The sequence below is a fragment of the Nothobranchius furzeri genome, chromosome 18 (genome assembly GCF_043380555.1).
Source record: "Nothobranchius furzeri strain GRZ-AD chromosome 18, NfurGRZ-RIMD1, whole genome shotgun sequence".
In the NCBI taxonomy this organism is placed as follows: Eukaryota; Metazoa; Chordata; class Actinopteri; order Cyprinodontiformes; family Nothobranchiidae; genus Nothobranchius; species Nothobranchius furzeri.
The window spans coordinates 40816635-40842224 of NC_091758.1; the positions used below are offsets into that span (position 1 = coordinate 40816635).

General features: G+C 42.4%; 2 protein-coding genes across 2 annotated transcripts in view; one reads left to right on the forward strand and one right to left on the reverse strand.

Annotated features, from left to right (window-relative positions):
* Positions 1-24211, reverse strand: part of pdss2 (prenyl (decaprenyl) diphosphate synthase, subunit 2) — a 40965-nt gene extending 16754 nt beyond the window's left edge. The window contains exons 1-3 of the mRNA XM_015975663.3: positions 23692-24211; positions 13143-13277; positions 7328-7526 (exon numbers count right to left, since the gene is read on the reverse strand). Of these exons, the coding sequence (XP_015831149.3) occupies positions 7328-7526; positions 13143-13277; positions 23692-23927 (570 nt within the window). The 5' untranslated portion in view covers positions 23928-24211. The remainder of the gene's footprint in view (positions 1-7327; positions 7527-13142; positions 13278-23691) is intronic.
* The window catches only part of sobpa (sine oculis binding protein homolog (Drosophila) a), a 98942-nt gene that overhangs the window by 29244 nt on the left and 44108 nt on the right, over positions 1-25590 (forward strand). Inside the window, exon 2 of the mRNA XM_070547093.1 lies at positions 18279-18390. The gene's annotated coding sequence lies outside the window, so the exon portion shown is untranslated. The remainder of the gene's footprint in view (positions 1-18278; positions 18391-25590) is intronic.

Consider the following 25590-nt stretch of genomic DNA (forward strand, 5'->3'; position numbering starts at 1 on the left):
GCGGAGATGTTAGTGAAGGCGGAGAAGAGGGCGAACTAGAGGAAAAACAGGCAGATTTCTCTTCTATTTACAAACTCCTGGGGATGCAACAAGTGGGCGCGGTGCGTCGACTTCCGGATCTGACGTCGACAAATTTTTAGAATCGAGCCGTCGACTTCGTCGAGGCTTCGCTACAGCCCTACTGTGAGGACAAAACACATTTACTGATTTGTAACAAATGGTTAAAAAACTTTCACCATTAATAAACTTTGTTTTACACGTTTACGTCTTCACTCGTTGCCAGTGATGAAAGGGAGTCTGATGTTCTTGTTATTTTGCTGGAGGTTGTGCTCCCAGGGTTTTTTGACCCTAATGGCCATCATTGGTAAGGTCTTACTTGAACATAAAAGTAATGCTTGCTTGCAATGATTTGGGTATGCACTGCCTCATCGCCAGAGAAACTACACATTGTCACTTTAAGGATGTCTTTAAAAATTATTTGGTACATTTTTGTTTACAATTTGAAATAAACTAAGCTCTGACAGCGAGTTTCACTTAAGAATGACCGAATCCTGGTAAATCAAGCAGCAATGCACCAATTCTGTAGCCTGACCAGAATTCTAACCGAGCCAATCAGCGCTGAGCAGCGTACGTCACACACCGCAATGCTCAGTTTCTCATAAACAACAAAGATGGCACCTGAAGCGGAGTTCGCTGGGGCTCTTTTCTCTGGTCTAAGTGACGCCATTTTTGACTAAAGCTAAAAAAAACGACAGCGTCGCGCTGTACAGTAAGCATTTCCGCCTTTTTCCTGATTGCTAATCCGGTTATTTTTGAGCTGCCTAGTCCTGCCCCTTGTGTGCCTCTCTGCCTGTGAGTAACCAGACTAGTTCTCTGTGTAGACTTAGAGGACGAGTCTGGCAGGCCAGGCTACGATTCTGGTTGAGGCCTGATGGCCGCTCCACCTCTGATACCGATAAATTACGGTTTACTCATTTTTTGTTGAAATTCCCCAGTAAATTAAAAATGATTAATCATGAAGGGAAAAATTCCTCGTAGAAGATCATTTGTTTCTTGTGAAATCAGAAAAAGTGCTTAAGGTAATTTAATGGATATAGAAACATGTAGGCTTATCTGCATCTACTTAGGTTATAAAACATTGCTTCCTTTATTTTAACGAAGCTTAGAAATGATTCCTATAAATTCCTAAATACATAACTTCATCATTACCTCTTTTATTATTTTCTTGTAAAGGAACTGCCCAGACTTTCAGTTTTAACTTAGAGAATATTTCTGAGTGTCAAGATTGGGTTTCATGGAGCCCGTCCCCTGAAGGTTTGTCGCCCACACAGGCCACGTCTCTCTAATGACAACTGGAGGATAGGAGGAGGTGACGGTTTCACAAATGGACGTGAATTTTTGAGAAATAATTGGAGAGGACGCACTGACAGGTGTCCAGCCGGACGCGTGGAGGACAGCGGTGGCACTCACCCACAAATAATGACCCGCTGTCACTCATCTGGTGGTTTACACACCAGAAAGGTGCTCTTTGAATGTTGGAGATGAACATAAATGGAATCATACTAGCATAAAAAATACTAATGAAATTAATTAAGAGAGGTTGCATTATGACTGTGCATTTAGCCAAACTAGCATTTAAAATTTGCTACAAAACACTCAAAAACAAAATGTAAGAAGAAAAATGGTTTTGTCACATTTTATTTTGCGGTTATATACGAGTAATGTTGGCAGAACAAGGGAAAAACACACTGGCTGCACATAAGGTGTGCCCAAAATACGCCCATTAACTTTAGTTGTGACCCTGCGTGTTCATGTGTTGTGGCGAGATTTATCGCCGGGAGTCAATGTTCTGAAATTCCTTTTGTCTTGATTCTCACAAGCAGCTCTTCTCAGCTTTTACATCAGTGCTGTTTGTTTGTGTTTGCTTCGTATAACTGATCGATCTGGTAAAAAAATCATGTTTAATTGGCTGGTATCTACATGCATTTTAAACTAATGATGCAATGGCACAGCACACGCCCCATAATCGGAAGGTTGCAAGTTCGAGCCCTGCTCAGTCTGTCACTGTCGTTGTGTCCTTGGGCAAGACACTTAACCCGCCTTGCGAATGACTGATTGTGTTGCAAAGCGCCTTGGGGGGTTCCAGGACTCTAGAAGGCACTATATCAAATACAGGCCATTTACCATTGAGTATTATTGTTTTAATATTTAAAAAATATTTTTACATATGTGTATATTTTTAGGTCAGTAAATTGACTTTGATTTCCTCCCCCTGTTGGTAAACTCCTACGCATGATGGACGTTCCTGTAATGCCTACAGCTCAGGCTCGATAAACCTTCTGTTTGCTTTTAAAGCTTAATGTTACCCAGAGCTTCTGCAACATCCGCAGTCGGACCAGTTATTCCCAGGAAGTTATAAGTACAACGGGAAGTTTTCTCTTTGATGATGTTCTTCCAACTAACTGTAAGAGAATAAGCTGCTGCTCCTTCTGATACATCCATCCATCCATCCATCTTCTGAACCCGCTTTGTCCACGTAGGGTCGCGCGGGGGGGGAGGGGGGGGGGGCAACACAGAGACACACAGGACAAACAATCATGCACGCACACACCTAAGGACAATTTAGACAGACCAGTCAACCTAACAGTCGTGTTTTTGGACTCTGGGAGGAAGCCGGAGTACCCGGAGAGAACCCACGCATGCACAGGGAGAACTTGCAAACTCCATGCAGAAAGATCCCAGGCCGGGAAGCGAACCCAGGACCTTCTTGCTACAAGGCAACAGCTCTAACCACTAGGGATGAGCCGGATACTCGTTTCAGACGAGTATTTGGTACGGATAAAGCATTCTTGACGAATACGAGCATGAAACGAGTAAACCTCGTAAATATCTGTAATCGTGCTGAAGGAACATCCTCATTGGGTAAATGACTGTCTTCACGCTCTGTGATTGGCCAGTCACATAGAGCGCCCGCCCCTCCCTACACACAAAACTCTCTAGCCGGCCGGGAGCGCAGTCCGTCCGACTCATCCTCGCACACAGACAGACAGTAATGGATCTCGCTGTGATTGCTTCACTGTTGCTCACGTTTCTTCAGTTTTCCCTAGGTTTTCTTCAGCTCGCCTCTTTTTCGGTTGAATATTTAAAGTTACTTTTTCGTAATTTACATGGTGCATTTGACAAGACAGAGCTGACGTGCTGCATCAGTCACTCACTACCTCTGCTCCGGTCGGGTTTTTTATTTTTTTAACTCCATCTCTCTCCCTCTCACCCTCTCTATCTCTCTCTCTCACACACACACACACACCTTAATCAACATTGTTTTGTTTAACTTTGTGTGGGGCAAAATGCCAAGAACGTTAAGAAAAAAATCAGTTTAATCAAATTTAAATAAAAAAATACATAAAGTTGTGTCTGGTTCTAGCGTTTCATATTTCCTAGTTCCTACTGCATGAGTTCAGATGTATTAATCCATGCACTTAAATATTAATGTTCTGATTTTACTGAAACACTTGTTCAGTAATAGTTTCTTTACTATTGTGATCAAAAATATTTAATCTCAATTCTGAGGCTGCTCTGTAAATAGTTTTCAAATAAACAATACACATATCAACTTCTGATCAATCCATATCAATTTCAGACTTAAAATAATATATTGATGTAAACCACACCCACTTCCGGTTAAACCACGCCCACTTCCGGGTTATGCCATGCCCATTCCGAGTACAGATACAGATAACTTAGTTGGTTGAACAGATACGGATAGTGGTGTACTCGCTCATCCCTACTAACCACTGCGCAGCCCCTTCTGATACAGTTAGGCTTAGTTCGAACATTTATTACCCAGTTTTTACTTTACCTAGACTGATTTCACCTGGACATGACGACTGCTGAGACAACCCAAAAAGGCAGCAGGTGATTGGAATCAGCCAAAAAAAAAATCAGCATCAACGTTTTATCTGTGATTGGCTGATCTGAAGCTCAAAAGATCTCATTTTTGTTTGTGAACAAGCCATTTACCATCAGCAATGATAAATAATGTTGAAATTGAAAGAAAAATTGTATCTGGTAATTATAGACTGGAGTTGACCAAAACCAGTTGGTAGGTCAGGCTTTTTCTCTAGATCTAACAGGATTTTAAAGCTTTTTAAGTCTTAACATGTTTACAGGTTTGTTTGAAATTGTAAACGAAAAACACCAATAAAGTTATTTTGAAAGCAAAAAAACAAAAACTGAAAGGTTAAGTATGAAAAACGTTCTTAAATTATGAGCACCAGTGGTGCGGTTTCTCCTCAGTTCACTTTGTTTTGCTAACCTTTTCAAACATGAGTAACTGCAGCTATCAGATGTCCATTAAATAGTTCCACTGTAGGGACTGCTTCCTGTGGTTGCTTCAGATTTCATTCACACTGCTCATAAACAGCACTGCAGGTTAGTTTGAGGGGAAAAACAAGCATTGCTGTGTGGTGAGACGGAATACTCTCACCTTGAAAATAAGCCACGCTAAAGCAGATGATGCTAAAAGCTCAGTCACCCGGGCAACCAGATCCATTTTACGGGTTGTGTGGTTTTTACCATCTTGTATTTGTGCGTAGAAACGTTCCTAAACATGACAACAGCATCTAGTGGTAGAACGGGGTAGAACGGGGTAATCACAATAAGATCTCAGTCATCCACGAGTGTTCCTCATCCAGAAATGATTTTTATCCAATAACTAGTTATGTCTGTGGAGAAACGGCTTCATCACATAACTGGTGCTAGAACCTAGGGATGCAACGATACCACTTTTTTCCAAACGGATACGATACAGATACTTGGATCTGAGTACTCGCCGATACCGATTACCAATACCGATACTTCTACCACACAAAAAAATGCAATGATTTGGAATACAGATTTTATTTTCTTCTCTGCTTTCAACAGGAAAAGACTGTAAGGTAGATAAAAAGTAAAACATATGGATAGAAATCATCACAAAACTAAAATATTAGGTGAACAGAAATGACAAGTTACAGTGAAGCCATTTTCAAGCAACTGCATTGGTATCGGTTCCTGGTATCAGTTAACTTTTACAGATACCGATACTGATATCGGTGCCGATACCAGTATCGTATCGTGCATCCCTACTAGAACCTATAAGACACCTGTGGCCGACTGGTGTGGTGTGACCAAATATGGTTAATTGTATGTAAATGAACGGATACAAGTACGTGAGTAAGCACACGTGGGATTTATCAACAGTGGACTGTGGAGGAACGTGTACGAGTGGCCACCGCATTTTTCATGAATCGGGATTTGGGCGGTTCGTACAAACCTTCTAAATTTCAGTTTCTACCAACGTTTGAATGAGGGCCCATGTGTGCTCAAATAATCAGCAGAGCTCCATCGTTCATTTATGATTGTTTTGCTTTCGCAGAAGCAAAGTCAGTGACTTGTAAGTGAATGTAACCTTAAAGAGATAAATCCTCGTGAAATGCTCTGAATGCACAGAAAAGCTCGGATACTGCTCGCATCATATTTTGGGAGATCTTTTCTTGGCTGCCATGAAGCAAACATAAACCCAGACTGTATTCGTAAAAATGAAAAAGAAAACCAGGCAGCTTGGAAGCAGATTAGAGCTAGCATGTATGTGTTGACGTTATGTTGTTTCATTCTGACAGAGGCTAGATGACAGCATCCGTCAGCGACAGATATGATCTTTGGTCCAGCAGCAGGAATACAGACGACCCAACGTGAAAACTCAACAGCTAAGCTTCTCATGTCCAGACTGATGTACCTGGTGGCTTCTGACAATTTTATTTTAACAACTATTACAGCCATACAACAAATTTATCTTAGCGTTGCTCAAAGAAGGAAAATTCCCTTCTGATTTTCGTAGTCTTACTACAATCATAATTTGAGAAATAACTGTTGTAATCAGGGTGGACTCACCCTAAAATACAGAAATAAAAGGAGCTGAAAGTTTCAGCAGTTTCAAAATCCGCCACTAGATGGCAGCGTGGAGCTGCTTTGTCAGATGTTCAGCTGTTAAGGCGGTGGCAGATGGTAAAGCTAATAAAGGAAGTACCAGACCTCAATACAAATGGTGTTTGCAATTTCCTTTTTTATTTTGTTTGCCAACTGTAAAAAGCGAAGGATCGTTTTGTGGATAAACATTTTATTTTGGGGCGACGGTGGCACAGGAGTTAAGATTACGGCAGGTTGCAGGTTCGAGCCCCGCTCAGTCTGTCGCTGTCGTTGTGTCCTTGGGCAAGACACTTAACCCACGTTGCCTGCTGGTGGTGGTCGGAGGGACCGGTGGCGCCAGTGCTCGGCAGCCTCGCCTCTGTCAGTGCGCCCCAGGGCAGCTGTGGCTACATTGTAGCTCATCCCCACCAGTGTGTGAATGGGTGAATGACTGGTTATGTTGTAAAGCGCCTTGAGGGGTTCCAGGACTCTAGAAGGCGCTATATCAAATACAGGCCCTTTACCATTTTCAACATGTGCCATGCTAAGCTAGCGATTAGCCGAATGCTAATGCTATGGGGCAGCAGTAGCTCAGGTGGTAGAGCGGGTTGACTCATGATCGGAGGGTCATGGGTTTGATTCCAGCTCCCGCCAGGGGTATCCTGCTGTTGTGTCCTTGGGCAAGACACTTCACCCAACTTGCCTGTGTTAGTGGTGGTCAGAGGGGCCGACGGCGCCAAATGGCAGCCTCGCCTCTGTCAGACCTCCCCAGGGCAGCTGTGGCTACAAGTAGCTTACCATCACTAGCAGTGTGTGAATGTGAGAGTGTGTGAAAGCGTCTTTGGGTGTCTAGAAAAGCGCTATATAAGTTCAATGAGTGCATTATTATTATTAATAATAATTGTCTGTTTTGTGTATTTTTGATGTTTAAAACCATTCAGAGAAAATTGTTGAGAATGAAAATGGTGGTTTATTTGTAACTTTTATTGTGAACTGAATATTTAATTTAGGCTTTATTTATAAAATAGCAGCTGTTACGTTACAGCTAGCATGCTCCAAGCATGAATGTGAATTTACTGTGGTTAAAATCAAAAGTTATTGCGAGTAGTGACCGACCATTGAGAAGTTCTGATGGGATAAATTTGGGTTCATATCAGAGAAGAAGTTGCTTAATACGTAGTTTAGGACTTTGTCAGATACTGTGGCTAGCTGTGGTGGTCATTTTAAATCAGACCGACACCAAATGCTTATTGGTTCTGATTTGTTCCTGAAACTGGATGAAAAACACGATACAGAAACTCAGCTGAGGTCCGAACTTGTTTAGTAGTCACATGATTTAAAGATTATAAGGAAAAACCTGCAAAGGATTCTATCGGGTCACCTTAGTGTCATTGAGCTGGGCCAATCCCGTACAAGCGTTCGCCAACAGGAAGTCTCCACTCAGGACCGCCATCTTATTCCCAAACTCCATGTCCTTCATCGGGCCGTCAGAAACCGTCCACTCCTTCAGATTTACTATCCCACGATGCACCAGGAACGCTGTGTGGATCAGCTCCGTGATTTCCGCCAGGTTTCTCTGACTGAAAAAAAGAAAGAATAAATTACAGAAAACATAGTTTTCTTTTCAAATTTGAAAGATGAGTTCAGGGATTTATTAGACTGAAGTTTCTTTTGTAAGTTTAAATAAAAAAAACTACGAGAAAACCCATTTATTACATCCTGCTTTTCATTTGATGAATGAGAAACAATTTAAAATCAACAAGTTTAATAAAAATAAACCACGGGCAAAGTCCTCCGAGGGCATAAAACCAACAGAAATGTCAGCTATCTCACCCCACAGAGTGTCAGGGGTTGCATTAAAAAAGAAATTAAGCCTATCATTAACAGCCGTTCTTGATTATGAGCAGTAAAAGAAAGATGTTGGTATTTGAATGGAGTCTTTCAGAGCAGCCTGAAGGGAGGATATAATCAAATGTTGATTCAGTCATCGGTGGGGGATAATTAGGACTCTCTCCATATGGAAGGAGCTCGCCGCGCGGCGACAGGAGGGATCACCCAGACAGGGTCGGCTGCACTGATAGCCACTTACCACCTTCTTTCAGCCGCTGTGAAAACCTGATGAGCCGCTCGTCTGCCACCGGCTCCTGCCTGTATACACACTCACACACGCGCAGCCAGGTAATTGCCATTCTCCGCGTCGGCCACGAAAAGATGTGATTAAAACTCAATAATGTCATCTATTTTGCCTCTCAATCACATCCATTGTCTGCTGGGTTCTGCTGCTCGGTGACTCACAGCAACAACACCGTCACCCCGAATGGGAGTTAATAAGTTCAGGGCTCAAATAAGAGCAAATTAACAGATTGACAGCCGCGCGTTCCCTCATGCACCTCGGAGCGATCGCCACGCTTCAAGAGGAGAATGAACCGTTACAGCGAGAGGAACAAAACATCGTGATTTTGGGTCGTAGAAGTTAGAGATTCTAATGTTAAATGAGGATTTCCACAGATTTTGATGGTGACCAAATGTTACGATTCAGCACTGTAGAAAAACACTGGTATCTACAGTCAAACAGGCATTTTAGCTAAATGACCCTTAAACTGGTGCTAGAACAGTGATAAATAAACCCGGTCAGATATTCCTCACTAATCGGGACTCAGTCATTACATCCCAAGCTGAAACACAAACTGTGCATTTATTATTATTATTATTTCAGTTAACACATCTAACAGGAGGAGTTTTCCACGATTTACAGATCTGTGATAGTAAAGTCCCCTGAACTTTACGTGTTTGAGCTTCACACCGATTGCTCAGCTCCAGAAATGACTGATCTTCAACTTGGCCTGATGATGGAGATCTGGAACTAATGGACCTTGTTTTATTTGGTTACGGTTCATGAAAGTGTTGTGAAGCTGAAACGGCGTTTCTCAATAAACCACGAATGATCCGATTCACGAACCAAATGGTTCGCCCCTAATGTTGATGAGGCGCAATACAAGTTAGAGTCAACACAATGAGAATTAATGTATGAAAGCAAAGGAATATTTCTGTTAGTTTAATAAAAACATGAGCGATGTATAGGATCTGGGTTGGAGGGACAATATTAGTTTCTGATTGTTATCGAGTCAGGATCTGCTGATGGTCAGACAATTAAACACAACCTTTTTATCAACTTCAAATGAAAAAACCTTCAGGAAGTAAAAGCGTGCACAAGGAAAACATGTTATTGCTCGCAGAATATGCTTCACACGGGCGATTTAACAGACTAGGATTTTTTTTCACGTATGTCACGTGATAGTGGTGCATTCAAGGATCAAAATGAAGATCAGGCTTTTTAGTTTCCGACTGCCCTGTCACTGATAAACACGCCCACGCTGAATATTTGGTGCAACTATTCAAGAACTGTAAACCTCCTCCAGAGGTTGTACTTTTTTAAACCACCGGTAAAACTTGCAGTTTTCCTCCTAAACAGTAGGTGTCACTAACAAGACATCAACACTGCCAAAGAGCAGGAACTGCACCAGAAGAAGGGTTGTCCTGGAGGTAACACAAGTAAATGTTTTCCACTTTTCTGCTATTATTTAAAAGTTGATGCTTTATAAATGAACCTTCTTGAAGATATTTCACCCAATTACTAAACAGATCTGATTTAATAAGAGGTGAAAAAAATATGTATTCTTGAGGCCTGGAACAGATTTTAAATCCCTGAAGAGTTCTGACATGTTGATATGTTCATTAACAGAATATTTCTTTATGATCAACCTGAATATTTTAATTTACGAAGCAAATATTTTACAAGCAACATTTGTTTTTCTTAGCATGAATGAGTGCTCAGCTATTTTCAGTTCACAGACAGCGAAAAATGCAATAAAAATAAATATTAATTATCAAAACAAACAAGATTTTTCATTTTAAAGTGACAGTGTGTATTTTTCCTGGAAGTAGGGGAAAGTAAATACCTAACTTGTTGCAAGCAAGCTGTATTTTTGTGTTGGCCTTGCAACAGATGCCCGTTAGGGTCAAAAAGCCCTGGGGAGTGCAAACTTCAGCAAAATAACAAGCGCATTAGACTCCCTTTCATCACTGGCAACAAGTGAAGAGGTAAATATGTAAAGCAACGTTTATGAATGATGAACGATTTGTAACCGTTTGTTACAAATCAGTAAATTTATTTTGTCCTCAAAGGCTCCTGTAGAAGGAAACATGGCATCTAAGATGGCGTTGCCCAGAGACTCAGACCCGCTCCCATGTCCGTGGGGGTGGGTTGGTTTGAGCCCTTAAGCCTGATTCATGCTTCTCCGTCTGCGTCAGTGCGGAAACACCCAAAGTCCTTGCGGACCTGCCGGAGAGCTCTAGCCTAGTGAACTAGACCAAATTCTTGCTTTGCAAAGAATGGTCTAGGCATGCTCCATTGGAACCTCAGCAGCTCCTACCAGGACTCTGGCTAGCCAATCACAGCTCTCTAGAGGGGTTTCAAACACATAAAGAGCTGTGATTGGTCCATAATGGTGGGCCAATCATAGTGCTCTATCTGCTTAGTGAACAAATCACAGAGCTTTATCCGCTTTGTGGGCCAATCAGGGCACTCTATATGCCTGGTGGGTGGGATGATGCAACAGAGTGAAACAAGAGAATGTCACATTCATTGTCCAGTGGAATGCGGAGATCATTTGAAAGACAACGGTAGAACCCGCCCCACAACCGAGAGCCGTCAATGGAGCATGGCCAGACTAAATAATACATTTATTTAGTCTGGCTTGCCAGGCTAGGAGAGCTCCGCAAGGACGGACGGAGTCGAGCTCTCTTTTCTAAACATCCGTCAGTCGAGACGGACAACGCAAGCTTGTGATTAGTCAGGACGCCGCTGTTGTCTACAGCGCCGCCATTGCGCCCTCAAAAACATAAAGAGAGCCGAGGATAACTAGCAGCAGACACGGAGAAGCTTGAAGAATACCTCGCGAAAAAACTCCAAAAACATGAACGTTTAATTCTCCTGTGACTGGAGGAGTGAAAAGATGCGCAGCAAGCGTTTTATTTGTGGACGGAAATGACAGGAAACGTGGGTTAAGAGGTGGCGAGCGCATGAAGATGTGGAGGAGAATGAGAGACAAATTTGTCCGTGTTAAAAAGTCTCTTATATACAAAAAAACATAATATAAACACTATCTTGGACCGGATACATGACAGGAAACCACAGAACAGCGCTACGCCCTCTGTTGTCCTGCCGGGTAATTGCTTTGCAACACTCTCCAGGAGACGGAGGAGTATGAGAGCAAAATGCTTCCGTCAGTCCGTGACGGAGAAGCATGAACCAGGCTTTAGATTTGACATAACTTTTCCCTACCATATGGCACCCATGTCTGTTAAAGTAACAATCTCAGTTTGGTATACATTAAATTACACAGTGTGAACATACATATAGCACCTTTAAAAGTTGAATGTGGAACACACACACACTGGTGACATCTAAGTGACCCCTGGGGGTGCGCGCACCACACTTTGGGAATCCCTGATTTAGATGAATCATAATTAACCAGCGTTGGTTTTGGCGGATCAGAGCCGTAAACGATTGGCATCGGCCCTCAAAACTAGAGTCGTGGACCTGTCTTTACCAAACTTTGAAACTGGAATCGCTTCATCTCTTAAGTTAAGCTTGTTGAGGTGTGTTTATGAGTTACCCGGAATGTCTTTAATGTCAAAATGGAGTAATTCACTAAACTCACCAGCACCACTGGTCGTCAGCTAAACGCAGAGAAACGATTTGGATCGCCAATGAGGTGATTGGCGAAACAGTCACTAAATTTTGATATGTATGATATTTTGAATATGTTCAAATGGGAGTTGGCAGTTTTACTTGTGTGGATTTCTTTGATACTTTATGTGATTCTTTTGTCACAAACTGAGAAAATGAAGAAATCCCACAAAGAAAAACCATCATTTAAACCCCAGAATGTCCATAACCCAAAGCCTCCAATCTGGCAGTCCTGATCAGCAGCAGAGATGCTTGGGGAGGAAAAGGGGGACAAGGGGGCCGGTGTATAAATAGCTTTGGTTCCCAGTTGCATAGCAACCAATGCCATCTTGCTGAGGTGTAACGCCCCTTCACCACGCCCCTTGTCCTGACTGTTCTGTTCCATTTTCCTCCCTCTGCAGTCTGCCTTGCCTTCAAACACAGACTTAAAATCTGTGTGTCGTTTACAGACGTGTGCTGGCCGTCAGACGGCCTCTGTGTGTGGCGCGCGTTTCCCTACACACCAGGAGTTAAAAGGTGTGGTGGCTCCAAGTTGGACGATCCGAGAGTGTGTGCGTTTCCATCCATCTGCCCATCCATCCATCCATCATGGTGGTGCTTTGGTGAATCATCAGTGTCAGGCGGCAGAGTGGGAAATGTTTTACAAATGCTCCCTGTCAGAAGGGAGGAGACCATCCCCCAGAGGTTTCAATCCCCCCCAAAACCCACCCCACCCCGATTTCCTCCAACCTCCATCTCGCCATCATCCGAGGTGCTAATGAGCCCAGGAGAGGTAGAGGCTGGAGCAGGGAGGGAGCAAAGTAGTGCAAATGAGGTGATCAAGTCAAGCTGCGTGTGAGTGTGTGTGTGTGTGTGTGTGTGTGTGTGTGTGTGTGAGTGTGTGTGTGTGTGTGTGTGTGTGTGTGTGTGTGTGTGTGTGTGTGTGTGTGAGTGTGTGTGTGTTTGGATTTGGACTATCCGTCTCATGACTGAGGGAATGCTGGATTTGGCGATCCGATGCTACAGCAATGTTTGTGCCAGGTAGCAGAGGCACCACCTGAGAAAACAGCTCGTGCTCCACCACGGTGTGTCCGGTCTGTTCCCATCTCCTCCGGCATTGAAACGCCTCTGCGCAGACGCGGCTGCACCGCACTCGCAGGAAGAAAGAAGCCTTTCAGGCAACCAGAGCTCTGCCACGCCAAACACAGCAGTCACTTCTGGAAACCACTTGGCAAACGCCCACATCCCTGTTCGGAGCTGGCAGCTGATGTGTGTGAAGAGGCCTGATTATACCAGAGGTATCTGAGGCTTTCAGCAGCATCACCTTCACTCCCGAAACACGTAGAACTGATCCATAAAGGTTTCAGGTGTTCAGTCATGCCTCGTTTTGCTTCTGTGAAGCAATAATACGTTTTTCTGAGTGGCACCCATTAGAGAGGACTCTTTCTGATTGTGTGTGATTTACCTGGGGTAGATGCCGCTGACCATGTCCTGCGGTAGCAGATCGTAGGCGGCGTGGCTCGCTCCTGCAGCTTTGGACAGCAGCAGGACGATCAGTCCTCTCATCTGAAGGTTGTTCTTACTGTCGTAGACGAAGCCTCTGCACACAAGCGCCATCGTTTAAGAAAACACACAATTAAACACAAGATTAGTTATCTGAACCCGACTTAGACCTTAACTCATTTAGTCTGTCACTGTGGGGTGTTGGTAGGCCTTTCACAGTTTGGTACCTTTAATTATTTTTGAAATAAAATCACCCCAAACAAAGTTTGAGGAATGCTTCTTGGATCTCACGCGGTACTCCCAGCGCTCGAGTAATTGGTTAGCCCTCAGAGTTGAGAATGACTCTCGGCTGCCAACACGTGAAACCTTAGCTCAATATCTCCAGTATCGACTGAGTTATACCGCCTCCTTGTGTTTGATCATCTGGATAAGCTCTGCTGGCCGTCTGAAGCTGAGTCGACTCCAGAAGTGAAGTCAGTCGTAGATGCTCTATAACACAGGTATTAATATCCGGGCCTGGAGGTCCGGTATCCAGCACCTTTTAGTTTTAACTCTGTTTCAACACCTGATTTCAATCAGCAGGTGATTAACAGGCTTCTGCAGAGCCTGATGAGCTGCTGCACAAGTGACTCAAGTGAAACCACTAAAACGTGCTGGATAACGGACCTCCAGGCCAGAATCGAATACCCAGCTCTACAAGAATAGCTTAATTAGGTATTCAAACGTGTTTTATTGTATTGAAACACGACTTTTAGCTGGATCTTCTTCGCTAGTGAAGAGATGGTACAATGCAGTATTTTGTTTTGGTCGGTGAAAATATCCAAAATGTGGAATCTGGATCTGCTCATGTCGGAACCAGAAGTGCAGTTCCTTTGATTCGGTTTATTTTCACTACGAACAAAAAAACTGGGTCAGAGTGCGCCGACCAGTCCGATTTTCTGAGGGCGGAGCTAACTAGAAGGCTGTGTGTTCTGATCCTGAGCTATAGCCAACCACGTGCTCTAACCCAGGAGATTCCAGTGTTCAGGGAAACCGAGCTTTGGGTTTAAACGGACAGAAAACACCATTAAAACTTCCAGTGAGTGATCTCCTGATGGTTAAATCCACTTCCTACACACCGAGGTGGCAAACAGTGAGCTTCTGAGTCATTAGTGGAAAATCCTGGAGCGTTCGGATGCCTCCATTCAGGAGTAAAATCACTTGAACTTACTGAATACATCATATTTGGTCAAATGAAATAATTGATCTGTTTTGCAGCTAAACAGATTTTTTCTGAGGACGTGGGGATGGAGGGCATTCCCCCACCCCACCCCCACCCCTCACCAGCAGCCTCCTGACAGGAGCACACACGGAGCTCAGCGGTAGCTGCCTGGATGGTGGGCAGATTAAATATCTTTTTACTCTCCCAGGGGAGCAGTTAGACACAGCACCTCTAATCCCGTCCCTCTGGGAGCCCCTCGTGCCATGAATCACACTCTCGTTAGGAGCTCCAGAGGAGACAAGTGGTCACGCCCCCCCCTCCGCTCGATGCCCAGACACGGGCCTCTTCACCCCACCACCAACCCACCCCTGCACCGCAAAGGGGGAGGAGGAACCCGACACACACTGGATGCAAGGAGGAGGAAGAGGAAATGGAAATTCACAAAGAGACGACCAAAGAACCCTGGAAACAGATTGTGAAGCTGCAGCTTCTGAGTATTCATCAATGTTTCCCAAACGTGCTCCGAGTCCGCCCCAGTCGTGGTTAACTGGTGTTAGTACTCCAGACTCAAATGTTCACACGTCTCCATCCAGCTTTTATCAGAATAGAAAAGATCGCTTCTTTGCAAACAGGCTTTTATTTTGTCATTCTCTTCAAATCAGACACACTTCCTCCTCTTTCCCAAAGCTAAACTGGTCAGGACACAAAGATGACAGAACAAGGGCAAAATACACAGGCAGCATCTAAAGACTGAGTTCACTCATTTTTTCCCAACACATCTGCAGTGGTCTCTAGTATGAATTAATGCTTTCTGAGTTGATCTCTGTGGAGGGAAACGCTCTCACGCCCCTGTTTCAGGAACAAGAAGTGAGCTAGAGGAGTGGGGAGCCGAACCCTAACAGCAACGCGACTCTACCACATATAACTACTACTACTACTAAACTTTATTTATATAGCGCCTTCACATGGCCCATGGACCAAACGAAGCGCTGCACAACAGAAATGAACATAAAGAAATAAAAAGATATAAAATCATTTAAAAACCTACAAAAACATGTAGATAAAATCTAGGTGGGGGAGCAAAAAGTGCAAAGCCACCCACTAACAAGACTAACACAAGCCTGGGGGAGTTCTGCTCTCTGGTGGAGGTTTTAATGCTAACAGTTAGCTTCTAATACATGCTCTACAATTTCCTGGACGCTAAATCAACAACAGCCTTCCTGTTTAGACATCCGTGCCCTTGTAGCAGCTCTTCTCTGCTTTTATAGCAGCTCTGACTGTCCATGCTTTTTTATGTGACTGGTAAAATCAAATTTTTTTTCCTTTTTGGGTTTAAAATAGTCCTCAAATTCTTTTTTCTCCAGTATTTTTAAGTTTTCCTCTGCTGTTTCATTAAAGCAAAGAACTTGAGCCACACTGGACCACTGAACAGAGGCAAGCTGCCCAATTGGGGGGCACTCGGGTTCTACTGGTTAAAAAAGATACACGGAAAACCCCAAAACACACGAAATATACGTAAAATCTGTTTTTTTTTAATAATTTTTAAAGCTCATAAAATAAATACTTAAAGTCAACTGCAAAATTTTCGTCACAGGAAAATAGCAGGAACCCCCCCCACCCCCCCCCAAATAAAAACTGTGAATCTTCTCTCAACTTGTGATGCCCAGGTGAGCCAGTGGCCCAAAGGAGCCTTGTGATTAATATTTATGTCACTACACACACCAGCACACATCAGTCAGTCACAGCCGCCCTCCTGCAAAGGGGTGGGGTGTGAAGAAGATGTGGAGGAAGAGAGATGGTGAGGGTCACGGCAGAAAGAGAGAAATGTGCTGCTGTCATTTTAAAGGGTTGTGAGCGGGTCACCACGCCTTCTGCTCTGCAATCAGGAGCCAAAGCTGCTGCGTGTCAGAGCTGCAGTTAATACATGCAAGCCTCCAACCTCACATTTATCGATCCTCCGACATCTTTTCCTGAGTTATAAATGAACAAATGAACAATGTGTCTGCTCGTTGCAATGCATCTGCCTCTACTGTGCTCAGCAGACACCATCAGGGTTAAAAATGATACGTTCAATTATTGACCAACAGTTTTTCTTCCAGTTTCCAGTATCTGATACTCAGATTTCCAAAAAATAAAAAAGAAATAAGCTTTTTACTGCAAAAATATGGCTTCCTCCTTTGTTTGTTGGAGTAAAAATAATTTAGATCCTAAAGTTAAAACTGTTTTGGTCATTTTCCTAAAATGTGGGAAGTAGTTATTATTTGGTTGGAATGAAACCAACCAGGCGTGTTTAAAGATATGCTGTTGTGTCTGGAGTTTGGCTGATTCTCCGTAACTCACGTCCTTCACTGGAAGTCAGAAGGGATTTTATTTTGGGTTTAAAAAAGAAATGAGATCACTGCCTGGAGGTGAAATATATAAACATTCCCAACAACCTACTCCACTGAAACTATCCAACCTCTTTAGGAAAACTAGACCAGGTTTAAAACGGCTCATGAAATTCATCTGGACAGAATCTCTTCTCAGTCCCCAAAAGATAAACATAATTTGATCAGGTTAAGGCTGATTCGGCAGGAAATCAGATGTTCAGAAAGTCCACTTGGGTAAAATAATACATTCATCTATTGGCTAATTGGCAGACATCAAAGTACTCAATGATTATTAAATGTTTAACGGATTTTTTTATTCTGTAGGTCGAGGAACTGCATCATGTTAGACTTTTATTGATTCTATTGAAAGTGATGGAATGTTTAGAATTTTTTTGTCTCATTTTGTTGCCTTACTGCCGTTGTGTCCTTGGGCAAGACACTTAACCCACCTTGGCTGCTGCTGGTGGTCAGAGGAACCAGGTCAGCCTCACCCAGCGAGCCCCAGGGCAGCTGTGGCTACAATGTAGCTCATCACCACCAGCGTGTGAATGTGTGTGTGCATGGGTGAATGATTGCTTGGGCTGTAAAGTGCCTTGGGGGGATTCTAGGACTATATCAAATACAGTCCATTTACTCATGCTCTATCACCTATTTTATTATGTGACGTGTACATGGGAGTATGGATGGAAACTAGCATTTAGCTAACTCTGGTGTAAATTCATAGCCTAGTGAACTAGACCAAATTCTTGCTTTGCAAAGTTTGGTCTAGGAACGCTCCATTGGAACCTTTGCAGCCCCTAGCAGCATTCTGGCTGGCCAATCACAGCTCTCTATAGGGGCTTCAATCCTATAAAGCGCTGTGATTGGTCCACAGTCACAGCGCTTTATTGGCTTTGTAGGCCAATCGGGGCCCTCTATTCCTCTGGTGGGTAGGATAATGCAACAGAGTGGAACAAGATGGCGACAGCAAGTTATAAATGGCTTTTACGTCAATTTTGGACAATTTGGACTTGGGTTTTATTAGATTCAGGAGCAGAAAGATGTATTCAAGTAATAAAAAAAAAAGGATGTATTTTCACCCTCTTCCAATTGTGGACTGTCTCGTTTACTGACATCCGTTGCAGGGAGTACGTCACGTTGTTCATTGTCCAGTAGCATGCAGCGATAATTTGAAAGACAACGGTAGAACCCGCCCAATGACCGAGAGCAGTCAATGGAGTGTTGCCAGACTAGATAATACATTTATTTAGTCTGGCTCGCCAGGCTAGTAAATTCATTATATACTTGTGATTTATTTGGTTCACTAAAGTCTCCTGATTGTCCTAATTCACTTTGATCTTACATGGAACACGCAGCTTTTATTTTTTATTTAAAACAACAAAATTAATGTAATCCCCAAATTATTATTAAAAAAGCATAAAACATCAAAAAATGCTAACGCTTTAGCTTAATATCAAAATGGATTTTGGATCAAAATGGATTAACTGGATGCACATTCTTATTTTTGTCCCTTTATGTCTGTTTTTAGCGTCTGACTTGGAAGTCAGAGTGGAAGCAGAGCGGCGGCTCCTGAGGCTACAAGAACCAAACTTCGTGTCAAGAGGTCAAGATTTCACACGAGCTGACGGATTGCCCTGGAGGTAAGAAAAGTTTCTTCTCCTGGCGGGCTGCAGTCCCCTCGCTGTAACTCCACACTTTGGGGCAAAGTTAGCTGAGCAGCAGTTTTTGAGAATGAAAGGAAAGAAAACACCGAAACCCAACTCCTCGAGGGTCTGCCTGTCTGCTATTGTGGATATTTTTATCCGCCGTGCGTCTAAGGCCGAGACACAGAGGGAAATACGAACCAGCCAACCCGAGCTGACAGTGAGGAGTCAGACTGTCAAGCCCCCCGTCCCAGCCCCCACCCCCTGCTGCTACAACACCCAAATGGATCGTCATATCAGATTTAGGCGTATAGGTTATTACACCCTTGGGTTCCTCTTTCCATGCTGGCTTTGAGGAGTCGGTCTTCCACCTCTCTTTGCTTCCTTCTCAAAGTTTCTGATTTATTAAAAAAAATTTAAACTTTAACTATTACATTAAACATTTCCCATGAAAGTATGGAGCTTTTTTAAGGGCAAAAAAATTGTTAAATCGCTAATTTAAATTAATATAATTATTGTGACAGCATTAATAATTCACATCTGATAAACCTTTTTCGTCCCACATTTTAATTTCTTTTTCTTGTTGTGGAAGTTAAAGGGTTAAATGCAGGAACCAGGACTTCTAGAAGGAGCCACAGAATTTTATATCCACTCACCTCTCAGCCCAAACAGGAAGCTCGGGATAATAAAGGATAATTGTGGGGTACGGTTCTGGGAAATGTCCTGATCAACAGTTCTCCGGACTTCCTGAATGTCTTTCAATGTTTTTTTTCTTCCCCCTCAGATTCAGATTTGAACCTGAATGTTATTTACTTATCACGCTTCCTGACTTATGAACCATTCAGGCATTAAAACGATCCCAGGGTGATTCTCATTGCCAAGGAACATTGCCTTGATGTCTTGGCCCCGCCCCGGTTGCCTAGGAGATGTGTCATCGGGAGCCGCCAAGACGTGTTCCAAATGTTCATGTTCTACCGAGGCGTGTGTTCTCCATTTGTTAGCCGTGTAGCTAGCTGAGCGAGGATACACGGGAGGTGTCTTGTAGCCTAGCCTTGGTCAAAAATTACCCACAATACACCACAGTATTTTCAAAGAGACGGCGGATCAGGATCAGAAGCCGGCAGCTATGTTGGGGACAGTTTTCAAGTTTGAATGTAAGTCAGCTAATTTAAAATGTTTTTTTTTAGATCCAAAGAAGTTATCTATGGTTGGTTAGTAGTTGCAGCTTCGGTGGCTAGCGGGTAGTAACTCACTTATATTTTTAATTTAATAAACATAAACACAATTTAAAAAGTAAAAGGCTCGTTATATATTTATATTGAAACTAATACATATAAAATATAACATTATCTCCCAGGGATGTGTCTTTTTGAAATTCTGGCGATACGATACATATCACGATACAGGGAAGACGATACAATATATCACGATATATTGCGATACATTCAGTCAGACGTTACAAGCAATTTTTTTTACTGAATTTATTGTAAGAATGTTCAATAAACAGTCCAAACTGATACGTAACATGTTTAACATGAGGTATCTGAACCATGATGGAGGTATTTACATTTCAGTGGTGGAAACTAAACCCGTTGCACACTGCTGCCATAAAAATTCAAAACTCCGTAAAGTCCCTTTAAACTTTGGTTAATGTTTGACTTTAACGAGGGATGAGCCGGATACTCATCGGATAAAGCATTTTTGACGAATGAAACGAAACTATTGGCTCTTTCTCTCTGTCTCTGTCTCTCTCTGAGTGATACAGAGGGTACTTCAAATTTCCTAGTTCCTACTGCATGAGTTCAGATGTATTAATCCATGCACTTAAATATTAATGTTGTGATTTTATTGAAAAACTTGTTCTGTAACAGTTTCTTTACTTTTGTGATCAAAAATATTTAATCTCAGTTCTGAGGCTGCTCTATAAGTAGTTTTCAAATAAACAATACACATAGCAACTTCTGATCAATCCATATCAATTTCAGACTTAAAATAATACATTGATGTAAACCACACCCACTTCCGGTTAAACTACGCCCACTTCCGGGTTAGGCCACACCCACGCCGAGTACAGACACAGATCATTTAGATGGTTGAACAGATACAGATAGTGGTGTACTCGCTAATCCCTAATTTTAACACTGAGGGATACACAAAATGAAGGTTTGAGAGTTACTGAAATTGACAGTTCAAAGACTGATTCGGTTCGGGAACTTTTTTGTACGTTCGTTCTGTGTGTTTCATCCAACTGCATTACTCTGTTCTTTTTAACGCAGCAAAAGGATTGTTTTTACCTTGGTTCGCTGACGTTTCCGATAAACAAAACAAGGTCAAAACAATCCTTTTACTGTGTTAAAAAAGAACCAAGTAATGCAGTAGGTTCAGGAATGTTGTCTTTGGTGTAGCATGCAAGTGAGTTGGGACATGTCTAGACATTGGTCATGAAAAATCAGCTCTAGAAACATCAGCAGCAGCACATTCGGCCATCGGATGACCACCACCTGAACATATCTGCAATAGGAAAACCAGCATCAGACCATCTCTGTAGTCAGGACTCCGTTGTGATAAATAAAACTAGTTTTGAGCCATAAAATGATTTTTAATGTCTCCTCATAGTAACTTTTCTTTCTTTGGCATTTTACTTTGACGTAAACACTCTTTGGAAAAAGGCGGTGGTGCACCATCAGGTGCACCAAAAAAAACAACATTTATGGTAAAACCCTCTAAAAAATAAATGCAAAGTCTGATGTTTGACTGCGAAAAAACAAACAAATAACTATTGATTGTGTAGAACTGTTGTTTAGCCTGACGGAGACAGGGAGATGAAAGGAGATCCTATCAATAGATCTGCAGGTGGGGTCAAGTGCAACCGTAGTAGTGACTTCTATGACATAACAAATATAAACATGTAATAATATCAGTCACACAGCAGTATTCAAAGCAACCATTTACACCAACGGTTATATTTTTAACTGAAAAGATTCCACAATCATCACAGAAAAGTAGACGTTCCTTCCACAATGCTGTGTTACGCAGACAAAGTTTAATTTCTCAAAGAAACTCATTTGTTTTTATGTAATACCATTTCTGTCTACATACAATTTTTTGAAAATGATAAAATATTTCATTAGAAACAGAACCCTAACCCTACATAACAATAATTGATTTGGGAAAGGTAAAAAAAACATTAATTTTAATTTAGTCTGTGCTTATTAACAAAATGTGAAAGGTGGAACTATAAAGTAAGGAAGTGCAGCGTCCGGACCGTTTATGGGGAAGCACATAACAGGAAGTTTTAGCTGTAAGTAAAGAGCCGGGCATTTTCTCAATAGGCGTCCTTGTCTGAACTTGTGAAGCGTCATCAACGTCGGCCCAAGTACCGATCGAATGTAAAGTACGCGTCATTCAATTCAAAGATACTTTATTAATCCCAGAGGGAAATTAGAGTCATGGCATCAAAGTACCCGGATGTGTACTCGCAGGAGAGAAAGCTCATAACTGTAGTTTTTGTATATCAAAGCGACAAATAATATTACATAAACAAAGCTACCAAACTGGCAAGAGGCTAGAAATTTGTCCTGTCATGTCTTTTTGTGTCTTGTGTCATGGGACAGTGAGAAAACATCATTTCAACTCCTTTGGATGTCACGTGCATGTGAAGAATTCCACAATAAAAGCTCTCTTATCTCTTAATGTTGTGTGATATTGTAGATAATTGTGTGTAATCTGTACACCTTGCTGTGCGTGTTTGGATTTTTCACAATCCCTCAAAATGCTAATTAGCTAACCCACTATCAGAATAGCAGTTTTGATTAAAAAAAAGACTTTTTTGCTGCATTTAACAGCGAGAAATGCACGTATTTTATCAATTTTGAAAACAAATTTAGTCAAATATTGTACAAATAAAATGTATTTATTGTTATTTAAGGGACAAACTAGACCTTTTTGGATTTCAGGTGGCTTTTTTAAACATAGCATAAAGCTGTGCTTGTGGCCATAACGTAGTTGCCACTTTCCATGGCCTTAGTCAGTCAATCAATCAATCAATCAATCAATCAATCAATCAATCAATCAATCAATCAATTTTTATTTATAAAGCGCTATTCAAGCAAAGTGCTTTACAAAATGACCCCAAATTCCCATAACAGTTTAAAAACATATGCAAACACACAAACATCAGTAAAAATGTATATTCGGCTGAGTCCAGATGAGCCAAGTAAGGTAAGGCAAGGAAACGTCATCAGAGGAGCCGTCTGCCCTGGCAGCATCAGGTCTTCCACACTAAGTCAGGGCGCTCAGAGGAGGGGGAGCATAGACCCCCACCTCCATTTAAACACTACCTATAGAGCGCCCAGGAAGCAACAGTTGACCACCGCCCCAGGGGCAGAGGGCCCCTACAGAGAAAACACTGGATCAAAATGAGTTAAAATATGAAAATAAGAGCTAATATAAATGACAAAAGTAAGAAAATAAGTAATAAATAAAATCATATAGACAGTAAAATTATATTAAATAATGAAACTGTGCTAAAATATAATCATATAAAACATGCAATGCAAACAATTAAATATAATCCTGTAAAACGAGAAATAAAACTATAGTAAATATGTTTACATTTTCTGATATAAAAATAAAATGTTTAGCTAACCTAAATAGACGGGTCTTGAGCCTGGACTTAAAAACATGAACGATCTCTGCAGCCCAGAGGTCCTCCCGCAGCTCGTTCCAGAGGCGAGGGCCTGGAAGGATGTGAAGCTCACTAAACTCACAGCCATTTTTCTTTTTCTTCGTGTGACGTTTGAGGGCGCAAACTTAGTGAGACGAGCAGTTCCTCACGTCTTTCCACACAAACCCTAAAGCAACTTTTGCCGCCTAAAGAAAATAAGTGATTTCTTCGCTCCTAGCGTCCGGTTCAGTTTATTTTTTCAGTAGGGAACCCCTCCTGGTGGAGGATCTACAGGTGGAAAGGGTCCATTTTATTTCTTCATGAGTAATTGTGGCCTCAAGTAAAATAAAAGCAAAGATGGTTAATTAATGACTAATACTTTTTATTGTAATTGACATCTTCCATCAAGATTTGAATGGGTCTGTGATTTTGTAAGCCCTCACATCGGTAAAACTCTAAATATAAATATTTTTATAGTGTTTTGTTCTTCAACAGTCTGTTATTTCCCTCCAGTCGCCACTTTAAATGACTTTGTGCCTCAAATGGCCACAAGTTGGATGTCCATGAGGCGGGTGAGGTGTTGAATTCCCAGGGTCTGATTTACAGAAGAGTGAGACCGGAAGTTGTCCTACCTGGCCGTGTTGAGCAGCGGGTGCTGAGTCCCCACCAGCTTCCGGACCAGCATGGCCACGTTACTGAGCTCATCACTCAGCAGGCAGCGCAGACTCATGAACGACGTCGGATAACCCACGATCTTCTCCGCATCCGACACCACTTTGCTCCAGTTGGACGGTCCGGTCTGGCTGGAGAACAGACTCAGAGTCCTCTGTCCCCGGATGGACATGGACAAGCGGGACAGCGAAAACATGTCTACTCAACTTTTAACGCCTGTTAAACCCCGCGGATCGGTAACGGTTACCGGATTATTTACAGATACGAGATGTTCTTCGTGTCCGACATGCTGCCACGCGACGACAGAACCCGCTTTACTCATTCAGATGAAGTACGAACGACTGGAGTTGTTTCACAGGACACAACAGGGCGCCGCCATGACTAATGTGACGTCAAGCTCACTTCCGGCGGAAAACCGAGTTTCAAATTAAATGTTTTTCTTGTTTGTTTTTGACATTATGAAACATTAAACTGTTACCAGAAATACACATAAACTACAAAATAATGTTTTTTAAATATCAAATTTGTTAGTTTGTCACATTTATTTTTAATTGTTATAAAAAATTACTAAGGCTGCTCAGTGGCGCAGTGGTTAAAGCTGTTGCTTTGTAGTGATGGGAATTCCTGCTCTTTTTAGAGAGCCGGTTCGTTTGGCTCAGCTCACCAAAAAGAGCCGGCTCTTTTGGCTCCTCAGATTTTCTGTTGCATAGAATCCATTTATAACCAAAATAATGCAAAACTATATGTTAAATGATTTACTAATCTAAAAAAAATGCAATATATCAAATATTTATCAGTTCTATGGATTTAATAACTGATCACTTTGAGAAATCTCCACTTTCCGACTGCTGGCGCTCGTTTTCTCACCGCCTTCATCACACTCTCCTCTCTCTCTCTCTCTCTCTCTCTCTCTCTCTCTCTCTCTCTCTCTCTCTCTCATCTATTTCCTCCTCCTCATTCCCTCTCGTCTCCCTCCACCCGCACTTGCTCTGCTGTGTGTCTGAGTCTGATCCTCCCTCTTCCCCGCCCCTACTGCTCTGTGTGTGGACAGTCTGGACACGCAGTTACACATGTTGACCAATCACCTAGCTTTCACCAAAGCAAGAGGGGAGGGGGGAGGGAAGGGGATGGCTCCCAAAGACGAGCCGGCTCCCGTCGTTCACTTCAAAGAGTCGGCTCTTAGAGCCGGTTCGTTCGCGACGGACACATCACTATTGCCTTGTAGCAAGAAGGTCCTGGGTTCGCTTCCCGGCCTGGGATCTTTCTGCATGGAGTTTGCGTGTTCTCCCTGTGCATGCGTGGGTTCTCTCTGGGTACTCGGTTTTCCTCATGACTGTTAGGTTGATTGGTCTGTCCAAATTGTCCTTAGGTGTGAGTGTGTGTGTGCATGATTGTTTGTCCTGTGTGTCTCTGTGTTGCCCTGCGATGGACTGGCTCTCTGTCCAGGGTGTACCCCGCCTGATTGCCCATTGACCGCTGGAGATAGGCACCAGGTGCCCCCCCGCGACCCCGCGTGGACAAAACGGGTTCAGAAAATGGATGGATGGATAAAAATTACTACAGCAAGATTAAAGGAACTAATAAGTAATTTATGTCAATTATTATGTGGCCTATGATAACAAAAACCAGCATAATATAAGCTGTTCAATATATCTTCAAGATGCACATAATCTATTGTCTCATAATTAATTGCATTAAAACATGAGCTGTGTTTGTATTTCTGGGCATTATGGAACATATGTAACTGAATAAGTAGTTTTATCTTTGTTTAAAGTTTAAAGAGTTTTTTGTTTTGTTTTTTAAAGTCACAAGAACACATTAAATAGTGTTGAAACCAAACAGTGTTACTGGTCAGTTGT